This window comes from Eulemur rufifrons, chromosome 13 (assembly GCF_041146395.1).
Source record: "Eulemur rufifrons isolate Redbay chromosome 13, OSU_ERuf_1, whole genome shotgun sequence".
Lineage (NCBI taxonomy): Eukaryota > Metazoa > Chordata > Mammalia > Primates > Lemuridae > Eulemur > Eulemur rufifrons.
The window spans coordinates 13,213,244-13,235,062 of NC_090995.1; the positions used below are offsets into that span (position 1 = coordinate 13,213,244).

The window sequence follows — 21,819 nt, forward strand, 5'->3', positions numbered from 1 at the left end:
ATGATGCTGGGCCACAATTTCAACGTCATGGAAAAGTCAATTAAGAAAATGACTGAAAAGTAAGGATTTGTTGGAGATCTCCTTGTTCCCATTGATAGGAGTCGAAAGGCAATTGCAAGCGCTAACCTTTTGCCACCTGCCAGCACTTCAGTCTGACCACCGTCTACCCTGAGTCTGCCGGGACATCTCTCACATCTCTGTTGATACTGGGTATGACCAAAAGGCCTGGACCCCTAGGTTACCTTTCATCTCCCACATTTAATCTCCTTAAGTCTCTCAATATCTTCTGTCCCCTTTTCTACCCAGCCCCGTCTTGAAATCGTTCCCCTGTGCCCCTCAGAGTTTGTAATCAAAATAACTCCTTACACTCTCAGCCTTTTCACCGAATGTTCCCGCAAATAAATGGAAAGATACCCTGTGCTCATGGATTGGAAGAATTAATATTGTTAAAATGTTTATCCTACCCAAAGCCCTATACAGATTCAGTGCAATCGCTATCAAAATCCCAATGGCATTCTTCACAGAAATAGAAGAAACAATCTTAAAATTCATATGGAACCACAAAAGACCCCAAATAGCCAAAACAATTCTGAGAAAGAAAAAGTTGGAGACATCACATTTCCTGATTTAAAATTATGTTCCAAAGCTGTAGTTGTCCGAACAGTATGATATTGGCTTAAAAACAGACATAGACCAGTGGAACAGGACAGCCCAAAAATAAATCCAAACATGCGGTCAACTAAATTTTGACAGGGGCACCAAGAGGACGTGGAGAAACGATAGTCTGTTTAATAAATGGCGCTTGGAAACCTGGATTTCCACCCGTGAAAGAATGAAATTGGATTCTTATCTTACACCATACACAAAAACCAACTCAAAATGAACAAAAGACCTAAAATGTAAGACTTGAAACCATGAAACTGCTAGAGGAGAGCCTGGGGCAAAGCTCCTGGATATTAGCCTTGGCAGTGAATTTTTGGATGCCACACCAAAAGCTCAGGTGACAAAAGCAAAAATAAATAAATGGGACTGCATCAAACAGAAAAGCTTCTGTACAGCAAATGAAATAAAAAATGAAATGGCATGTAAGGATTGGGAAAAAATATTTGCAAACCGTATATCTGGTAAGAGGTTAATATCCAGAATTTATAAAAGAATTCCTACAACTCAGTAGCAGAAAAACAACCTGGTTAAAAAATAGGCCAAGGACCTGAATAGACATTTCTCCAATGAAGAACATAAAAATCGCCAACAGATGTATGAAAAGGTGCTCAGCATCATTAATCATCAGGGAACTGCAAATCAAAACTGGTATGAAATAAGCACCTCACACCCATTAAGATGGCCATTATTAAAAAGTCAAAAGATAAGCAAATATTGGCCAGAGTGTGGAGAAAATGGAACCCTGGTATACTGTCAGTGGGAATTGGTGGGATTGGTATAGCCATTGTGAAGAACGGTTGGAGGTTGCTAAAGAAATTAAAAACACAACTACCCAGCAATCCCTGTTCTGGGAATATACCCAAAGAAAATGAATCACCACCTTGTGTTGATACCTGTACCCCACCTGGTGAAGGTATCTGCCCTCCCATGTTTATTGCAGCATTATTCATGAGAGCCAAGATATGGAAACAACCTGACTGTCCCTCAGTGGATGAATGGATAAAGAACCTGTGTGTGTGTGTGTGTGTGTGTGTGTGTGTGTACACACGTACCGTAGAATATTATTCAGCCTTAACAAGAAAATCCTGCCATTTGCGACACCATGAATGAACCTGGTGGGCATTATACTAAGTGATATAAGCCAGAAAGAAAAATATTGCATGATCTCACTGATATGTAGAATCTTATTTTTAAAAAGTCAAATATCAGAGATAGAGAATAAAACAGTGATTATGGGGAAGGGATGGAGGCAGAGGAAACGGGGAGATGTAGGTCAGAGGACATAAAGTAACAGATAAGTGGGATGAATAAATATAGAGATCTACAGATAATAAAATTGTACTGTATTTGAAATTCCTGATAAATGAGTAGATTTTAGCTGTTCTTGCCGCAAAGAAAAAAGGGCAGTTGTGTGAGATGATGGATATGTTAATTTGCTTCATTATAATAAACATTTTACTATCTATATGTATCCCATAACATCATGTTGTATATCTTAAATATGCACAATAAAATGTATTTTTTAAAAAAGAAATAGGAAGAGGTATACTGTGGAAACTTAACCAAACCAGCCACTGTACTTGTACCATGCCATACCGACCTCATACTGTGCTTGCTAGACTTAAATCAGATAATCTTTAGTTTTTAGTGCTGTCTTCCATGCATATTAATTAAGTACCCAACAAATGTGACTATTATTGTTTCTTAGTGGGTTTTTTCCCCATTTTGAACTAATACAGCAAGGACTGTGTCTCTCGCACCATTGTACATATTTGTCTCATAGGTTGCTTGATTTTTCAGTAGCTTCCATGTTTATACATTCTGTCCTTTTTCTTTTGCTTTCTGTTTTCATTTAATTCACTGACTGCAGTGCCTATTGTTATTAACTTTATTTTGAATCTGCTTTTTGATGCCTCTACCTATTGGCAATATGTGAATTATTTATTTCCATTGACCGTAGAGTTCCCAGACTAAATGGCATTCTTTTTTCTTTCCCCTGGGCTTTTATGAAAATGTTCCAAAATTTCAGAATTCTGGTTTCATAAATTATTATCCACGTAGTGAATATAAATTTCTTCCATCGTATGTCAGTTGTCTTTTAGCATGAGGGCTTTTTATACAATAGGTGGGGATATAATTCTTTATAAAATAATACCATATAACTAATTAGAGACTCTGGTTTGAACTTTGCTTTGTACGACAGTGTGTTATACATTGGTTAGACATCAGTTAGGGACATGTGACAAGACTCAGTCTGTTCTGCTCTGCCTGTGATGATTCATTTTAGTCTTTGGGGAGGTCCTATTGCTTTCTGTCAGACTGATGGGAGAGGATTAATATTAACCCTCAACTTTTAAAAGATTAAATCATTTTAACTAATTAAAATCATTATATTTCCTCAGACCTGATTCACCCCAAATGAGTTGCCTTAGACAAATAAAATTGGGGTAATTTTGGACGGAATTTAGCCTCCTGCTTACATGCATACTTTTGTACCTAGGGAGTATTATAAGCTGTTCAGAATTGACTAGACTTAATAGAGGCAGAAGATGGGCTTTTCTTTTGGGCTTCTTTCTCCTGTAGAACATGGGAATATCAAATTTGTCATAGTTCATTCGGTGGGTAGTAATATCACCAACTGTCTGTATCCTCTTTTCTCTGTATTAAATATGGGGCTTAATTCTGGGAGTTTTAAAAGCATCCTTTTCTTATAAATTTTAGCTGGTATTTAAAAAAAACTGTGTAAGTTCTTACAAATTAAGTCATAATTTCTTCCTAGCAAGTCATACGACCTGGACCACCAAGGAGGTCATCTACTAGAGGAGAAGGGTAGAACTCACTAATTTTGGTTTCCCTCCTGTACTCATTCCTGTTCTTTTCATTTCTCTTTGAACAGGTTGTTCCTTTGCACAGCTCTTGATGAAACACAGGAGTATACTTTATTACCCGAGCGATGGTCATAAATTCCAAGGAGTAGGCAAGTCAAAGCCCAGATTAACGACAGCCGTGTTGTGTCGTTCACTAGGCAGTGAAGTCCACTGTGCAGACCATCACTGTCGGAGGAGTGAGCACATCCCAGTTTAAGACGATTATTCCCCTGGCGACGGCTCCCAATGTCCAGCAGATCCAAGTGCCTGGAAGCAAGTTCCATTATGTCCGGCTGGTTACGGCCACGACAGCCAGTAGCTCCACCCCGCCAGTTAGTCAAAACCCCAGTACAAACACTCAGCCTCTGCAGCAAGGTTAGTAACCATTTTTTTTTTAAATAGTAATTAATGCTTTTAACATCATTAAAGAACATCAGTCCTTTTCATGGTACAATCCTAGTTAAGTGTGGCATTTCAGCTGAGAGTCTGAAAGAGTGGCTGTTACAGAAGGCAAAGAAATGGAATCAGAGTTTTATGTAACGGTAGTATTAATTCTGCTCAAAGTTGGTACACAGCATCCTCTAGTACCAGATAATAACCATCATTTGTTAATTTGTGGTTAGCCATTTTATTGCTGGTTTAAAAACCTACCTTTTATGCCAGTAGGACAGATTTAAATGTAACCAAATTATTTGTTTTGTTTTTTCTAAACTATGACTCCCCTTGATAGGGTTTGGGTCAGATTAAATGACAAATAGGCAAAGGTATAAATGACAAGTAGGGACTTAATATCATTTTCAGCTTTTACTTATTTTGGACCTATAATTGCGAATAAAAAGTAATTAAAATGTTCTGTTTTGCTCAGTTATATTTTTCCTAGAGGATATTCTTGTTTGTTGCTTCTCTATTTTCTTTTTTTTTTTTTTTTGTTGAGACAGAGTCTCACTTTGTTGCCCAGGCTAGAGTGAGTGCCGTGGCGTCAGCTTAGCTCACAGCAACCTCAGACTCCTCGGCTTAAGCGATCCTCCTGCCTCAGCCTCCCGAGTAGCTGGGACTACAGGCATGCGCCACTATGCCCGGCTAATTTTTTCTATATAGATTTTTAGTTGTCCATATAATGTCTTTCCATTTTTAGTAGAGACGGGGTCTCGCTCAGGCTGGTCTCGAACTCCTGACCTTGAGCAATCCACCCGCCTCGGCCTCCCAGAATGCTAGGATTACAGGCGTGAGCCACCGCGCCCGGCCTGCTTCTCTATTTTCTATGTTTGTGTTTACCCCTTCCTACCACCCGGTACACAGACACGTGTATAACATTTCTCCATATTTAAAACTTGAATGGTATAAAAGGATCAGGATGTTTTATAGTTTAGGGCTTAAGTTTTTCCTTGGAAGATACTACTTTATATTCCAACAATGTCAAAAAGCAGTTGATAGCAGGTGAATGACTTATTGTTTGTTGGAAGTAAATAGAAGTAAAGACCAGTTGGTTCCTCTTTCATTTTTATTAAGAGATCAGAGGTTTGGAGCCACCTCTTGCTGATAGCTAGGTCACCTGCGAGAAACTGCAGAAGAAAAAAAACTATTTCATTTTCAAATTACTGAAGAGAAAAAATGGAGTAAACAGTATTTTAGTGTGTATTCTATTAAATTAGACACATCAAGTAATTATATCTTCTAATCTCTCTTTAAACTGATTTTGGAAGAAAGTCACTGTCATAATGTTCTTAATGAGAGGAAAAATGAAACTTGCATCGTGTTGACTACGGGAATCAGGTGGTACATCCTCTCGGTGCTTAAACTTAGGGTACCGGGAGAAGTGCTGCCAGGCCAGTCTGCGTAGGCATCCCGGCGATACACGGCCATCGTTAGTACATTGGTTATATTTTATGTGTGTGTGTTTCTCTGTGTATCGTGTGCTAAGAATCCATTCAATGGTCAATCCTAATGAATGTTAATATTAATTTACTCATTAGCAAGCATAAGCCTTTGGTATAAGTCAAACAGGGAGCTGAAGACCCAGGGAGGCTGGAGGAAAGGGGTGGACGTTGCAGACTGCAGTGTTGTCTCTGCCTTCTTGTCCTGCTTTGTGTCTGTCTCTCTGCCTGTGTCCTTCCCCTTCTGTCTGTCTCCTGGCAATCCCTCATCTCGCTTCTGCTCCCTGCCGTCCACCTGCAGCCTCGCCTCTGTTCTGCCCTCTGGCTCTCCGCCTCCCTCGCCTCACTCTCTGCACCCTCTTCCCGCCCACCTGCGCGCACACCACCCATGGCATCGCCCTTAGAGCCACTTACGTTTTTCTCTTGTTGTCTTTCTTCCCTGTCCCATGAAAGATCTAGCTGTATATAATATATATTATTCGCAGGAATAATTGTAAAAGATAAATTTACCATTTTTATTAGAGATGCACTAAATAGTTGCTCTAGTTCATCAAGTGTGTCAATCGAAGGACCTAAGTATGAGGGATTTACTGAAATGCCAAGGGAAATCGGGAAATTGGGCTCCTCTTGAAGGTTTTCCCGTGAAGGCTGTACAAGAACCAATGTTCAGGGGCTCCATCATGTTAACTCCGGGCTCAATGGCAGGCAGCGTAGAAGGACCCAGAAGAGTGCTTGGCTAAACTGTTCAGAGTATAATCTATCATCTTGGCGAGGGAGGAAGTCAATCTAAGAAATTAAAAAGCCTCAAACACTTGCAGGTGTGGTTTCTGGAGTTTGGAAGGAGGCTGTTCTAAAGGATTGTTCAGAGTTCCTGCTAAAGACTAAGAAATGAAAGCTCATGCCAGCTGCCGTGAACACAGCAGCAGTAGTTAGTAATGTGTGTGAAGGTGAGGAGGAGGAGGAATACAGACTTGTGACTTAGTGATATCCTCTCCCCTTCCCTAGATACTTTATGCTGCTCTGTTTTAGGACCACTTTATTTTGTATTTTCTTCATTCCCCAGGCCTCAGTGAACACTCAGCACAGAGATGCCAAAAACCCTGTGTAAACTTGAGTTCCTAAGTTCTGTTTTTCTTAGTGGCGGGGTGGGGGGTTGTGTGTGTACATTAGCACATCCACTGGTGCGTGCGCATGGGGGCGGACAGGGCCTGTCCCCCATTTAATGTGACTGAGGGAAGATCACACCCCTTCCCTGGTATTTCTCAGGACCACCAGGAAGTTCTTAACGTTCCACTGGGGGTTGGCGTCACTCCCAGTGGCTGCCCTGTGTTCTCAGGGCACAGGGACCGTCCTCTCCTCTCCAAGGAGCAGGTGGCTCAGGGAGTCCACTCTCCCGTGTTCCAAGCACAAATTCAGGCTCACCTTTTAATTCCTTCTGGTACTGCTGAGACCAGTCTGCCATGATTACTGTAACTTCGCTAATGCTTGGGTGTAACTGCCGAGAATCAGAACAGAACAGCAGCGACTTCGAGTTGGGCATCAGATGTCCCTGCTCCTTTATTTCATGGCCGCACCTTCTTTTTGTATAGCAAACTTGTTGAGAAATTATTCATATCTGCCATACAATTCGCCCTTTCCAAGTGTCCCCTTTATTGGTTTTTGGTATATCCACGGAGTTGTGCAGCCGTTACCGCGAATCATGCATTCTTTCTAGAACGCTCCTGCTCTCCCTCCTCCCTGGCGTGTCCCCTTGCTTTAGTGGCCTGCTCCCTTTTAGATCAGAGGACCCTCTTTAATATTCTCTTCTGGGACTCTCAACTTTTTTGTCTTCAGCCCTACAGTCCCCACCAAAAGTTAAAAAATCTGTTAATATCAGAGTAGCCTTTCTACCCAAGGAAACTTGCTGTTTTTCATTTATCGTTCAGAATCGAGATCCCATTGTCTCAACCCGTCCTTTTCAGACCAGGCTCCCGGCCTTGCTTTTGCCTAAATGAAAGCTGAAGAGCTGTCCTTTCTGTCGTCTTGAGTCCCTGCTTCAGGGTGTGGAAGTGGCGGCAGGCAGTCGTAATCCAAACGCCCCGGTCCAGGTCCAGCCTCTCTCCTGAATTCCATCGCGGCCTTTCTGCACGTCAGCTTTCGTCCTCCCTTCAAGCCAGCTCATCCTTGACAGTTTAGTTCTGACAGCCGTCGTTCTCCTGGTCACTTGAAAGCTCTCCAGTGACTTGTTTTTTCTTCCCTTACGCGCACTGTTCCTGCCGTTCAGTGGTTGATAAGCCACGATCCCGTCCCCTCCGCCAGTTCTCTCGCGTCCGCTCTGTCCTGTCACTCCCAGGGCTGCCACCCCAGACGGGACCCTCATTTTTCACTCGTCTGACTTTTTGGTTTCTTGCAACTCCATTCTCTTACACACGGCTGCCAGATGCAACTTCGTTCCGTTGTAGTCCAATATTTCTGTACTTAAAAATCCCCAGAAACTTGTTATTGCCTGCTGAATCCAAAATAGAGAATTTAACGCAGAGATCCCTACCTTAGCAGTCACGGTCCTCAGCAAACGTCCGCAGCCTGCGTTCTGCCCGTGTTTGTCCACTGTGACCCCAGGTCCCACCCGGACTGGTCTGTTCACCAGTACGTTGTGAACATGCTTTGCAGCCTCCCAGGGTGAAGCCTCCCCTTCCTTGCCTCTGCTCTGCACGAACGCCCTCCGGCCTGCGTGCCCTCCGTGCGCCCTGCCCCCCATGCAGGGCCCATTTCAGTGCCCCTGCTCTCTTTTGTGTTCCCACCCTCTGCCAGATGCGTAGTCTCTTTCTCTGAACTCCCATAGCTCTTCATTCAGCTTCTTGAACAGTGTCTGTCTTATTTAGGTGCTTGCCTACTCCGCTCCACTAGAACGCCATCTCCTGAGAGCAGGCTTCTTGTACTTTCGTTTCCCTGGAACAGTGACCGCAGTGCCATTGTGGTTGTCATGATCGTAGTAACAGCAGCAGTCAAGGGAACCCTTTGCCAGGCGATGGTCTGTTCTGATCAGTTGCCATGAGTTACGTCCCTCCTCCATCCTCATAGGCTGTGAGGTCCATATTCCCCGTGGTGCAGGGGAGCACCCAGGCGCAGAGAACTCAAGTCGTCACGGCAGAACCGGGATTTGAACCCCCGGGTCTTACGACTTAGAGCCCATAGTCTTCCCTTTTTTGCTTTGCTGCCTTTTACTCTGTATTCTGTAAATATTGAATTACACAAGAATGATATTTTCTCCGGTTTGAATAGAAACAGCAATTAGAAGTAGTGGTATAGAAGAGTGTTGTTACCCAAGCTCATGAATGGCAGTTCTCTTATTTACATGATATTTCGTTCTACTGGATTTAGTACTGAATGCAAAATTCTCTTAATACAGATGGAAGTATTTTCAGTAGAATGTCTTGAACCTACAGATATTCCCTTATAAAGCAGATAGACCAAGGGCGGGAAACCTGTGGCCTCGAGCTCCCCAAGTGCAGCCCCTCGACCGAATCCAAACTTCACGGAACAAACCCCTTTATAGCTACCTTAGATACAAGTTCTCTGGCAGATGGGATAAGCAATTTTGCAAGGTAACTATGCCAATTAAAGATTACTCAAAATAGGAAACAAATGGAATTCTTTAAGCTCTTTCATGAGGATAGTCTGGAAGTCCTAAGTATTCATAAGTGTTTTAAATACTATTTTCTGTAAATAATTACTCATATTTTTTTTCTTTTTTAAAAAGCGAAGCCGGTGGTTGTCAACACAACTCCAGTGCGGATGTCGGTTCCGATCGTCTCAGCTCAGACTGTCAAACAAGTGAGTACCACGTAACTTCTTTTCTCAGTTTCTCCCAAGTAGACAATTTACTTTTTCAATTCAAAGTTAAGATTTAGGTATAAGACGTTCACACTGAATCGAGCAGCTGTAAAATTTATTTTTGTGATCATTAATGTATTTCCTTTATTTTTAGGTTGTTCCCAAACCACTCAATCCAACGTCACAAATAGTGACAACTAGCCAGCCCCAGCAGCGACTCATCATGCCTGCCACGCCGCTGCCGCAGATCCAGCCCAACCTCACCAACCTGCCGCCGGGCACCGTCCTGGCACCCGCTCCGGGAACGGGGAACGTGGGTTACGCGGTGCTTCCAGCACAGTACGTCACTCAGGTACGCGGAGAAACAAAGTCATTGGGTTTCAGAAGTGGTAATTGGGCCGGGCGCGGTGGCTCACGCCTGTAATCCTAGCACTCTGGGAGGCCGAGGTGGGCGGATCGTTTGAGCTCAGGAGTTCGAGACCAGCCTGAGCAAGAGTGAGACCCCATCTCTACTAAAAATAGAAAGAAATTATATGGACAGCTAAAAATATATATAGAAAAAATTAGCCGGGCATGGTGGTGCATGCCTGTAGTCCCAGCTACTCGGGAGGCTGAGACAGGAGGATCACTTGAGTTCAGGAGTTTGAGGTTGCTGTGAGCTAGGCTAACGCCACGGCACTCACTCTAGCCTGGGCAACAGAGTGAGACTCTGTCTCAAAAAAAAAAAAAAAAAAAGTGGTAATTGGGTCTACGATGTCTAGCACTAGCACATTCTGAAACTGCTCAGAAACATCTAACTTGGTATTCAGATGGCTCTTTCCAGAATTTTGAAATGTTAACCAAAACCTTTGAGTTTATTTCTATGTATCTTTAGCATCTAGAAATACACAACACAAGTCAGATATACAAGTCAGACAGTTTGGAGCTGAGAGCAGCTTGGTGGGAGGGCAAGCCTATGGAGATAGGGGAAAAAATAAGTCGAAGCTAAAATCAGCAGAGACCAAATGAATTTGGAACAGACTATGACTGTAACAAAGCTCTTTCTTACACGTGAACACGATGCCACCAACCTGTACTTGGAAAATAAACTCTGAAATCCATTTCCAGGTGTCATATCTTTAGTGATCTGTATTTGTGCTTCTTACTGATCATCCTATTGAGAGCGTTATCTATTTTTGCCAATATGATCTAAAATTCCCTCTCTTTACATGTAGCTACAGCAGTCATCATACGTGTCCATAGCAAGTAACTCTAACTTTACTGCAACATCTGGTATCCAGACCCAGGCAAGGCTTCCGTTCAACGGGTGAGTGTTTTGGAAATATGTAAATTAAGTTGTTGGAGCACCTTAAATTAAATATATTAATATATTCCATTAAATATATATATTCCAAAATACATCCTATTTGATTTTTTTCCCTGAAAACCGTGTGTGCATGCCGCTAAAAATACATTCTATATAATTTTTTCGCCTTAAAACCATGTGTGCATGCCTCTAAGGTACTTTTTATTTTGAAATAGTTCAAACAGAAAATTTACAAAAATAGTCAAAGAACTCCCAAATACCTGACGCTCAGATTCACCGGTTTTGCCATGCTTGGTTTCCTGTTCTCTCTCTCATTCTGAATATGTTTTTCAAATGATGATGTTAACTATTTTTAAATTGTTATGTTAGGTCCTTGTTTGTTGTTGTTGTTGTTATTGTTTGCTTGTTAATTTATTAATTGCTGCCTTTGTAATACCGGATCGCTTAGAAGCAGTGCTTAGGTAATTACCAGAAAACGGTGTGGAACAGTCCGCATCCCCCCACCGTTCCCCTCCTCGCCCCCCTTCCTCTTCCCTGCCCTTCACAGTTGAATCCCAAGAATTTCGAGGAGATTTCAACCTTTGTTTTCGCAGAAGGAAGAGTATTTATGGAGTTTTCTTTAGTAGCCGTTGATAACTTCTTTTTAAAAAAACTTATTTCATACCTTGGCTGTCTCTCTTTACACGTTACAACTTGCCTTTGAACTTAATTAAATGAAACAAGAAAGCAAGAAAGCAAGCTTTTATTAGGGATGGATACATTTGTTAAAGCTTTATTTTTGGAGGAATTTATAGGTTGGAGACTTTCCTAAGTTTTTTCTAAATAGTTACTGTGTATCTTTTTTTTTTTTTGTATCCATCTAGTATAATCCCGTCAGAGTCTGCCAGTCGGCCCAGAAAGCCCTGTAATTGTACAAAATCTCTGTGTTTGAAATTGTAAGTGTTTTTGCTACTGTTTGCTCATTTGATATAACTAGAACTGCTCTTAAAAATAAAGGGGGCTAACTAAAAATTCTTAACAGACCAATTTCATATGTCTAAGTAATTTAAACATGCAAGTGAAGGCCTATATATGGCAGTGTAAAAATACGCTTTCATTCATTCATAAAGAAATAATTTTAGCCTTGACATGAGTCACTGCAGTGGGGGTGTGGAGGTAGCAGTGGAGACAGACGTGGTTTCTGCCCTTAATGATGTAAGTTTGGTCTCATTCGTGACCTCTGCATTTGGTCTCCTGAGTGAGGTGATACTGTGAGTGGTTTTAAATGTAATTGAGTGATTAATGTGCCTTTTAGCATTAAACACAAAGATTGTACATGAAACAGTTAAAATCATTGGTCTGATTGGGGCTAAGAATGCAAAGAAGCACTTTTGAGCTCAATGAGCAGTTTCCACGATTGGAATATAGTCAATGATTTTCCTTTTTCAGGATTTTAAAATAACTTACTTTGGGGGCCACATAAAAGCACATAGTTCTTGTATTAATGGCTGTTACTATTTGGACTCAGTTTTTAGGCCAAAATTCTAGGACTTGGTGACTTAAATTTCGAGCCTTAGTATGTGGTTACCAGTATATGTGAAGTCTGTAACTAGGTAGCTCTGAGTATATTTCTGCAATGCTTTACCACATGTCGTGCATGTATTAATATATATTCATATATAATCAGATAACTAATAGTTTTGTTTAATGATGACTTTTTACCTTATGTTGATTTTGACCTTCCAGATATTGTGATTGCTTTGCAAATGGTGAATTTTGCAACAACTGCAATTGTACTAATTGTTATAACAATTTGGAACACGAAAATGAAAGGCAAAAAGCAATAAAGGTGATTATTTTATTTCCTCTAACTGACAAAAATCTTGCTTTTTGAATAACTTTTTCAAAAACCTGTTTTTCGAATAACTCAATTGTCTTACAAAGAACAATACTAATTCCCTTTGCAGTTTAGATTTTAATCTACCGTGATTTAACTTTAACTGATATTTGATCTGTTTTGCTAGGCATGCCTCGACCGGAATCCAGAAGCCTTTAAGCCTAAGATAGGGAAAGGGAAGGAGGGAGAATCAGACCGCCGGCACAGCAAAGGCTGTAACTGCAAACGATCGGGATGTCTCAAAAACTACTGTGAATGCTACGAGGTGAGCTGCCGGCTGGGGAAAATGATCTAACCATCTTTTGAAACCACTTTGAGAAAGGATGTACTACAAAAACTTACTTGAAAATTGCCATTGCCTTTTGAAAATAGGGGTCCAAAGGCCCATGTTTGAGGAAGGCCTCAAGCAGGCTGCGGAGGCATGCCCCCTGGGACTTGTCACTACAGCTTGCAGTCTCACTGGGCGATTTACCAGTTTGTAGCTCTTTGGTCATTGTACCCAGAAGTATGCAAATCAGAGCACTAGTGTTTTGACTTTCAATAAAAATAATAACATCAAAGTGGACGGGAAACCCTCTAACAGTCGTTTTTAACCGAGGGGCAGTACTGCCTACCAGTCTCCGTGAGCTTTTTAGAAACGTATGTGGGTACAAAAATAGCCTTGGCCGGGCATAGTGGCCCACGCCTGTAATCCTAGTGCTCTGGGAGGCTGAGACAGAAGGATCACTTGAGGTCAGGAGTTTGAAACTAGCCTGAGTAAGAGTGAGACCCCATCTCTACAAAAAATGGGAAAATTAGCCGGATGTGGTACTGCGTGCCTGAGTGTAGTCCCAGCTACTCGGGAGGCTGAGGCAGGAGGATCCCTTGAGCCCAGGAGATTGAGGCCGCAGTGAGCTATGATGACACCACTGCACTCTAGCCAAGGCAACAGAGTGAGATTCTGTCTCCAAAACAAAATAGTCTTCATTCCAGGGTGCAGTCTTGAAGGGAAAGGATTATCTTGACCAAAACGCCGGTAATGCCTCTTTGAAGAACACTGCTCTGTGTGGAAAACTAAATTATGTCAAGATGTTTGCTTTATAGGCATAAAAACAGGCAAGGAGGAGCATGGAACATTGCTGGTCACTGAGGCGACTGTCTCCATTTCCACCGCTCCATCATCCACTCAACGGGGTGTTGTCATTTGTGGGTGAGGCATCTTCTCTGGAGAATCTAGTTGGAACTCATTTTGACGGGTGCCATGTAAATCATGCCCTTCTTCCTTCAAACAGCTGTGCAGTTTATTTTCAAAGGTTAAATGCAGCAGTCTAGTCATACTTGAGATTAACCCTAGGTTACCATGACTGGATCCTGGGTATGCCTGGAACTCTTTATCGACAGTATTTTGGGTATTCCAACCGTTGGCTCTTCTATTATATTTTCATTCTGTCAAATCTTATTCTCAGAGACTTTTTTTTTTTTAGTCCTGTAAAAGATTTTGTGTACCACATTCTCTGGGGAATATTCTTTTCTAATTTACTTATTTAAAGGGTCAAATACTCCTCTTAAGACGTAAGTATAGTAGAGTAACATCTTGTTAGTTCTCACGGTCCATTTGAGTGAAAATTGCATAAAGTCAAGATTATTTTTGAAAGTGTCTTTTTTCTTTCTTTTTTTTTTTTTTTGAGTCAGATTCTTGCTTTGTTGCCCAGGCTAGAGTGCCGTGGCGTCAGCCTAGCTCACAGCAACCTCAAACTCCTGGGCTCAAGCGATCCTCCTGCCTGAGCCTCCCGAGTAGCTGGGACTACAGGCATGCACCACCATGCCCGGCTAATTTTTCTATATATATTTTTAGCTGTCCATATAATTTCTATTTTTAGTAGAGACGGGGTCTCGCTCTTGCTCAGGCTGGTCTTGAACTCCTGAGCTCAAACAATTCGCCCGCCTTGGTCTCCCAGAGTGAGAGGATTACAGGTGTGAGCCACCACACCTGGCCGAAAGTGTCTTAAATAACATCTCAAAATCCAACAAGCCAGGTTTTCATCTCGTGTTGGAATATTTTGACTTTTTCTTCTATTTGAATCCCTAATGACATGGTTGGCTTGTGTTGTTAAACTATATCATACAAAAGTTGTCATGAATATGCTGAAATTAACACAGAATTGTTTTTCGTAAGCTATTAAACCACGTCCACACAAAGAGGGAGGAGGGAAATTGGTAGAAGCCTGCGTCAGAAGGTCAGGCTGCCTTTCCATGTACATGGCGTTGAACAGTCAGTCGACACATGCCGGGCACGTGCAGTTCAGACACGCATGGACTAATCATTGCATTGAACTGGTTAACAAATCTGTGAATAAGCAGGAAAAGCAGTAGACTGGGTGAAAGTGTCACAAGAGAAAACTCTGCCCTGTCTCTTTGAATGAAATTGTGTCAGCACAGACACGGTGTCTAGTAGCTAATTTGTCATTCTAAAAAGTCATGTACCAAAATATGGAGAAACTTGAACTACAGTAAACTATGAATAGCAGGGGCTCATTGGCTGTGAATGGGCTGTGACGTTGCGGTACCATTTGTGTTGCATTGTTGTTCTTTTGACACTCTGGTCTCCAGGTGAATTGGCTTTGGGTCCATTTGGTTTGCCTCTGGACAGCACATTGATGTTCCTCTCACATGCCTTCAGACTTGTGCATTGGCTGCGTGGCAGGCCACAGTATTTAAACTGTCGTGTCTTTTCTTGTAACTTTCTTTCTCCTCCCCATGTCTCCCCACCCCCCCAGAGGGGAAGTTGAATGAGCAAAGCTAAGTGGTTGCTTGTCATTGTAATTTCTGCCTCATGAGCTCCTGTTAGACATTATTAGTCTCTTTCTTATGTTTCTTAAAATGTAACCTAAATTGCCATTATTTGTATGTCTCGCCTACCCCAAGGTCAGGGATTTTATCTCTTCACAACTAGATGCTTATTAATTGTTGCTTTTGTTAGATTCCCAGATGAGCTCACAGCAACCCAGTTAACCCAAATGTATATCCATTTATTCCTTTGGTATCTGGAATTTATTGGTGTTTGTAAATGTATTCATAATGTGGTCCATTTATCTTGCTAGGTGCCATAGAGAGAAAGGACAGTAGTTTTGTTTATTTATATTGACATGGGTTCACTGAAGAAAACACAGCTGATAAAAGTACTCAAATACAGTAGGAGTCAAGGAAATGTAAATTAAAGAACAATGAGATCTTACAACATGCCTCCTTGTCAGATTAGAAAATATTAAAAGGAGTTATAATGTCCATTGCTGGAAGGAAAATGGGAAAGTCTTCGTTTATATGTTGCTAATGAGATGTGAGATATTACAGCCTTTTGAAAAAGCAGTCTGGCCACATCTCTTAAAATATGCATACCCTTTGACCAGTTAGCCCAGTTCTAGAAATCTAGCTCAGAAATAAAAGCGTACTGAATACAAAAAAAAAAGTCTTTCTATGCACATTTGTGCTACCCAAGAACTGGAAACAAACACCCATCAGCAGGGAAATGAATGCCCAGTAAAATGTAGGACATCGTACCCGGGATTGATACCCAGCCATTAAATAGGGTGAATTCAGGCGATGCCGGATGACTTGCGGGGGATTCTGTGAGCTGTGTAAGAAAAGTAGGTATGTGATCTTGTAAAACAAACTAACAAGTGAAGGAGAGTTCTGTATTTGTTAGTAAATGTACGTAAATCTATGATTTTATGTATTTTACATATTTTTACATGAAAGGGCATAATTTAATGTGGGTTATTGAAGGGTTGGAGGAATCTGAAGAGGGAGGTCACCATAGTGAAGAGAGCATCTGTGAACTCCCTTTAGTGCGAGATTGTGTCTGTGTTTGCATACATGGGAGGTCACCCTCATGGTGATGGTGATTTGGTTGAGGTGGCTGGATTCTGAGTAACCCTTTATTTATTTATGTATTTATTTATTTTTTGAGACAGAGTCTCACTGTGTTGCCCAGGCTAGAGTGCCGTGGCGTCAGTCTAGCTCACAGCAACCTCAAACTCCTGGGCTCAAGCAATCCTCCTGCCTCAGCCTCCCGAGTAGCTGGGACTACAGGCATGCACCACCATGCCCGGCTCATTTTTCTCTACATATTTTTAGTTGTACAGCTAATTTCTTTCTATTTTTAGTAGAGATGGGGTCTTGCTCTTTGCTCAGGCTGGTCTCGAACTCCTGAGCTCAAACGATCCGCCCACCTCGGCCTCCCAGAGTGGTAGGATTACAGGCGTGAGCCACCGCGCCCGGCCCTGAGTAACCCTTTAAAAGTATATTTTAACGTGTCACTCATATTCTTTATGAAGAACGTATGTTTCCATATCTGGAGGAAAATCTGTATTGATAGTGGGGAAACTGACACGGAAGGGCTCGAGCACACACACTGCAGGGCCACTCTCATGGCTGAGATGGCCTGAGCCACGCACGTGGCGCCCGTAGCCCATTCCACGTTTGTCAGCAGAGATGCTTCCGTCTAACCCTACGTCAGCTGAGCAGGTAACGCTATCATCTGTTGACGTGATCGTGGAATCTACTCGTAGTACTGATTTTTGGTTTTGACTTGGAAACTTTTCTTTTGTAAATCTTTTAGGCAAAAATAATGTGTTCCTCCATATGCAAATGTATCGGCTGTAAGAATTTTGAAGAAAGCCCGGAAAGAAAGACGCTGATGCACTTGGCAGATGCAGCTGAAGTCAGGGTCCAGCAACAGACAGCAGCAAAGACCAAGTTATCCTCTCAAATTTCGGATTTGCTCACGAGGCCGACACCGGCTTTGAACAGCGGAGGAGGAAAGTAAGGCAATATTTTTATCTCTTCTTACAGTATTTCTCTAACATTCTCAAATATTTTTGGTAAAGTTTCTTTTGGGGGAACAAAGTTGAGTTCATACTTTTTTGGTTGTTGCAAACCTGATTTCTGCATTTTCTTTCTATCTTTAGTTACTTGTAAAGGAATTTAAAGGTAACAGAAAAACCACTGTAAAATATACTGTGCAATTCTAAAATACACAGTACATACTTTAGTTCACCGTGCTTAATTTAATTGGATTTCTCCCTGCTAAAATCAAGTTAGTATGTAATTTGAGAACCCCCTAAGAAAACCAAATTTTTTATCCCTTTTACTGATATTGTAACTATTAGTATTTTTGCACTTTCTTACCTTCTCTTGGCTTTTCCAAGTACTTGGCGCACTTTTCCCATCCTACTGGACCCCGGTCACACTGTAATATCGCAGTTCCTTCTTGCAGTCTCTCTCGCTAGGCTACTGAGCTGCGGAGTAGAAAATCTTGACCTTCAAAGCCAGGCAGACCTGAGTTTAAATACTGTCCGTGCTACTGAGTAGTTTATGAATGAGACAAGCACTTCAGCTCTCTGAGCCTCTGTCTTCTTAGCCTTAAAACAGCCCTTACCAGGTGGTGGTGGAGAACAAAGCGTTTTCATCCCCAGCATTTGTCAGGGCCTGATGCAACATGGTTTGCAATTCGGACTTGGGTTCGTATCAGAAAGTTTGTTAGAGGTTAATTGGAGGAGCTATTGAATGGAATGAACCTTGCACGTGGTATATTGTATATACAATGCCTAAGTTGAACGAAGACCCATTACTGATAAAAGTAGGGCTTCTCTTGTATAAAATATTTCAGATACTAGTTCCAGAGAACTCTTACAACTGGAATATAATCAGCAAATGGTTCTTGACTGGAAAAAGTAGAACTAGGCAGACACCTTAACCAGGGTTATAACATAGGGTCCTTTCAGGTCTTTTAATAACCCTTCAGATTATTAAAGATACTGCTACAGTAAAATATGTACAATTAGTTTTTAAACTTGGGAAAACGTTCATGATATGAAGTGAAAAAGAATACAAAATTGCATACTATAATCAAAAAACTGTGTAAAGGTTACACCAGCATTTTAACAAGCTTTTATTTCAAGTAACAAACCTTGAATTCTTTTTCTTTCCTTTTACTTTTCTATAGTTTCCAAATATTTTGTAATGAGCACTTTTATTATATAGTATTATCAATGTTACAGTAATATTAACAGTATTATAATATGAATATTTTCTAATTTAAAGTGCTTGTTGGTACATTAAAGATTTCTGTACACGTGCATGGCAGCCTGAATTCTCAGTTACTTTCTCTTGTCACAGTGGCCTTAAGTTCAGACTTCATTTATTTATTCTTACAGTGTACTTTTATTAATGACTGCTCACAGGTTGTTGAGTTCGTAGTTAGATTAGGTTGCCTTAATAATCTCTTACAGGCTTTAAGTCTTGACGTGGCTACAGTATAGCAAGCCTACGGATGGATTGCTCTAATTTCATAATAAATAGTTCAGGTATTTATGAATGCAGCTCTGTGTATAGAACAATATTTGGTTTCTCCATTGTTTTATTTGTTATGATGGAACAATGCAGAATTTTGGTGTGTTTTCTTGTTTGCTTTTTCCAAACAAAATTAGCAACTATGGTAAGGTGCTTTATTTTCAGTGTTGCCCAAGAGATAGCTCCTTCAATTCCCAATATTACTCATTCATTCATTCAGCAAATGTTCATGCACTATCTCTGTGTGTCAGGCGCTAGTCTAGGCATTGGAGAAAAGAACGGTAAATAAAACAAAGACTGCACTGGTGGAACTTACATTCATGAATTTGGAGGACTTTAACATTAGAAATATCCAGTCTACATGCAGAATTGCATCTTTTAGTTAACCAGATAGCCTGGTCTAGGTAATATGTCATATATTTTATGTTAAATGTTGTAGGTCCTGAACAGTATGTTAAAAATATTCTCGCTAATAAAACCAAATCTAACTTTTGAAAGCTCTTTAGGATGTGCTTGTGCTCATTGTGTAAATGATGATGCTCCTTTTGCTGGCGAGTCTTGAAAGTGTCAATAGAGATTTCCAGATGAAAAAGTAACCCACTTTGCTTGTGATTCAGCGCTGGCATCACCTTTTTCTCTCTGTCTCTCAACAATCCTTCCAGATTGCCCTTTACGTTCGTAACGAAGGAAGTAGCTGAGGCCACGTGTAACTGCCTCCTTGCTCAGGCAGAGCAGGCAGACAAGAAGGGAAAGTCAAAGGCCGCAGCTGAACGGATGATACTCGAGGAATTCGGACGATGTTTGATGAGTGTCATCAACTCCGCGGGAAAAGCAAAAAGTGACCCTTGTGCCATGAATTGCTGACTCTTGCACAAAAGACTGATGAATGGAACTGTACAGAAAACTTAAGGTGCAGGGACACTTGATTTTCTGGAAGATAGTTTAACAATTACTGTATTTTAATTCAGTCCTTGTTTTAAGAGACCTGAAATTATAATATTGAAAGAGAAAACATTTTAAATGAGGAAACTAGTATGTTTTAAATCTTAGTCAAATCTGCTTCTGCCCCTTCTAAATTGCATTTTTCTTTATTGTATTATATAGCTTTTTAATTTGCTTGGGTTTCTTAAGAGTTAGATGTTCTATCCTTCTGATTCTATTGACAAAGAACATTTATAAATTACTATAATTTATAATGGATGGTGTTGGATGACTTTGTTCAGTAGAAGAAGCCAAAGCAGCAGCGGTTACTGTCCAGTCATTCTTAGGACTAGATCTCGAGTATATTCAGATAGAATGTCCAGCAGAAGCAACTCCTTATGAAACATTCAGATGACATTTTGCATTTGGAAAAGCACTTATCTTTTAAAGAAAAATGAGCGTTTTAGGTTGGATCCTGGAATAATATCCTGTTGTCACTTTGGGAATGTCAGAAGGGGAAGCAATCCCCAGGCACACTTTTAAAATTAAAAAAAAAAAAAATTAAAAAAACATATAAAATATTAAGGGACAGTAAATTCTCAGAGGATGGGCAATCTATTTCTATAATAAGGAATGGCTAACAAATGCTCTGGAATGTCTTCCATTTTCCTTCAAAGAGGTGATATGTACTTGAAATGATAATAAATTGTCAAAGTGATTACTGGGTACTATTAAAATGAGAGGTGTGTATGAGTAGAAGTAAACGTATTATTATATAGTGGTATTATAGAACCTCACGTAATTATCAAATAGTATAAAATTTGGCCTAGATGAAGAAATAAAGAATATTGAAGCTGTACAAGATGAATTGGAGAAGGATTTTTCATCTATACAAATAGTTCTCTTCGTAGACTTTTGAACTAAGAGGTTTCAAACCAATACCTGACTCTTACTTGATTTACTGAAATGGGCCTCCTAACAAAGCTTTCAGAATTATAGTGGGAAAAAGTCTTTTTATAAGGGAAATGTGGCATTATTTTTAGCCAGTGTTTTGGTAAGCTGCAGGTATGAGTGTTTCTCTATAATTACTAAAATAATCTAAATCATTTTCAGTAATTCAAAAACCCTATGAATTTAGGAGCCTATTATAATAGGACTCTTGATTTTATGACAACAAAAAACCATGTTGGAATTCAGGCATTTTGTTAGGTACCTTAATCCTCAGTAATTATTAGTATATGATTATTACGTTTCCTACAAGGACTCTATAGTTGTATGTATTAAGTGTGTGTATATATGTTCATATGAACATGCAAGATATAGGCAATAGAAATTAAGTAATCCAAAAGAGGATTCCGTTATTCATTAAAGTATCTCCCTTTTGAAATTTGGATTTATAAAATTATAGTGCAGTAACTTTAAATGTAGATAGTGCAAACATTCTTAGCACCTCAATCTAATATGTTTAATTAAAATTTGTATAAATGTAAATTAGTGTAAGAGGATAAAATAATATCTAATCAAGTTATTTTTCAAAAGAATGCAATAAGTTTTTGGTCTAAACCTGAACTTTGTTCATTTTGTACATATTCTGTGTTAATTCTAATTGCACCTTTGTGATGTGTATTTATATACAGTGTGCAGAAAATGTTTGTGAAATTTTGATTACAATTGTAGATTATGTATGATGGCATTGCTTAAGAATGTTTTGCTTGTAAAAATTTGAAGGTGCAATCAAATGCTACTAGTTTTTCTGATTTCCACGAAGCTATCTAAAATATTAAGACTTTTCCTTCCTGTGTAGTACTTACTAAACAACTTTTTATATTTAGGCATTTGCGTCAAATTGCTGAACGAGATGAATGGCCACATTAATTCAATGATTTTAAAAGACTATTTGGGGAGGGTTGGGTATATAATTTTTTAGCTCTATTTACATCCCAAAGTAGAAAGATTAAATTTATATTTACTAGAGCTATTCAAAGAATACACTTTTCTATATTGTAAAAACAGGACAGCAAAGTAAATCATACAGAAAATAAACATTTATACTATTCTATAAAAAAAGGTTTTGCATTTTTTCTTTAGTCTAATAACACCACTTTTAATCATTTAACATGCAAGAAACCTTTTAAATTATCTGAGCTTCAAGTAAATTTGACATTACTT

At 40.1% G+C, this 21,819-nt stretch overlaps 1 protein-coding gene across 3 annotated transcripts in view; it reads left to right on the forward strand.

Annotated features, from left to right (window-relative positions):
- Nucleotides 1-19,783, forward strand: part of LIN54 (lin-54 DREAM MuvB core complex component) — a 35,515-nt gene extending 15,732 nt beyond the window's left edge. For all 3 annotated transcript variants that reach the window (XM_069485563.1, XM_069485561.1, XM_069485562.1), the window contains 9 exons: nt 3,689-3,905; nt 9,144-9,217; nt 9,372-9,569; nt 10,432-10,523; nt 11,387-11,458; nt 12,249-12,351; nt 12,527-12,664; nt 16,997-17,199; nt 19,392-19,783. In XM_069485563.1, the coding sequence (XP_069341664.1) occupies nt 3,689-3,905; nt 9,144-9,217; nt 9,372-9,569; nt 10,432-10,523; nt 11,387-11,458; nt 12,249-12,351; nt 12,527-12,664; nt 16,997-17,199; nt 19,392-19,593 (1,299 nt within the window). In that variant the 3' untranslated portion in view covers nt 19,594-19,783. The remainder of the gene's footprint in view (nt 1-3,688; nt 3,906-9,143; nt 9,218-9,371; nt 9,570-10,431; nt 10,524-11,386; nt 11,459-12,248; nt 12,352-12,526; nt 12,665-16,996; nt 17,200-19,391) is intronic.
- The last annotated feature ends 2,036 nt before the right edge of the window (nt 19,784-21,819 follow it).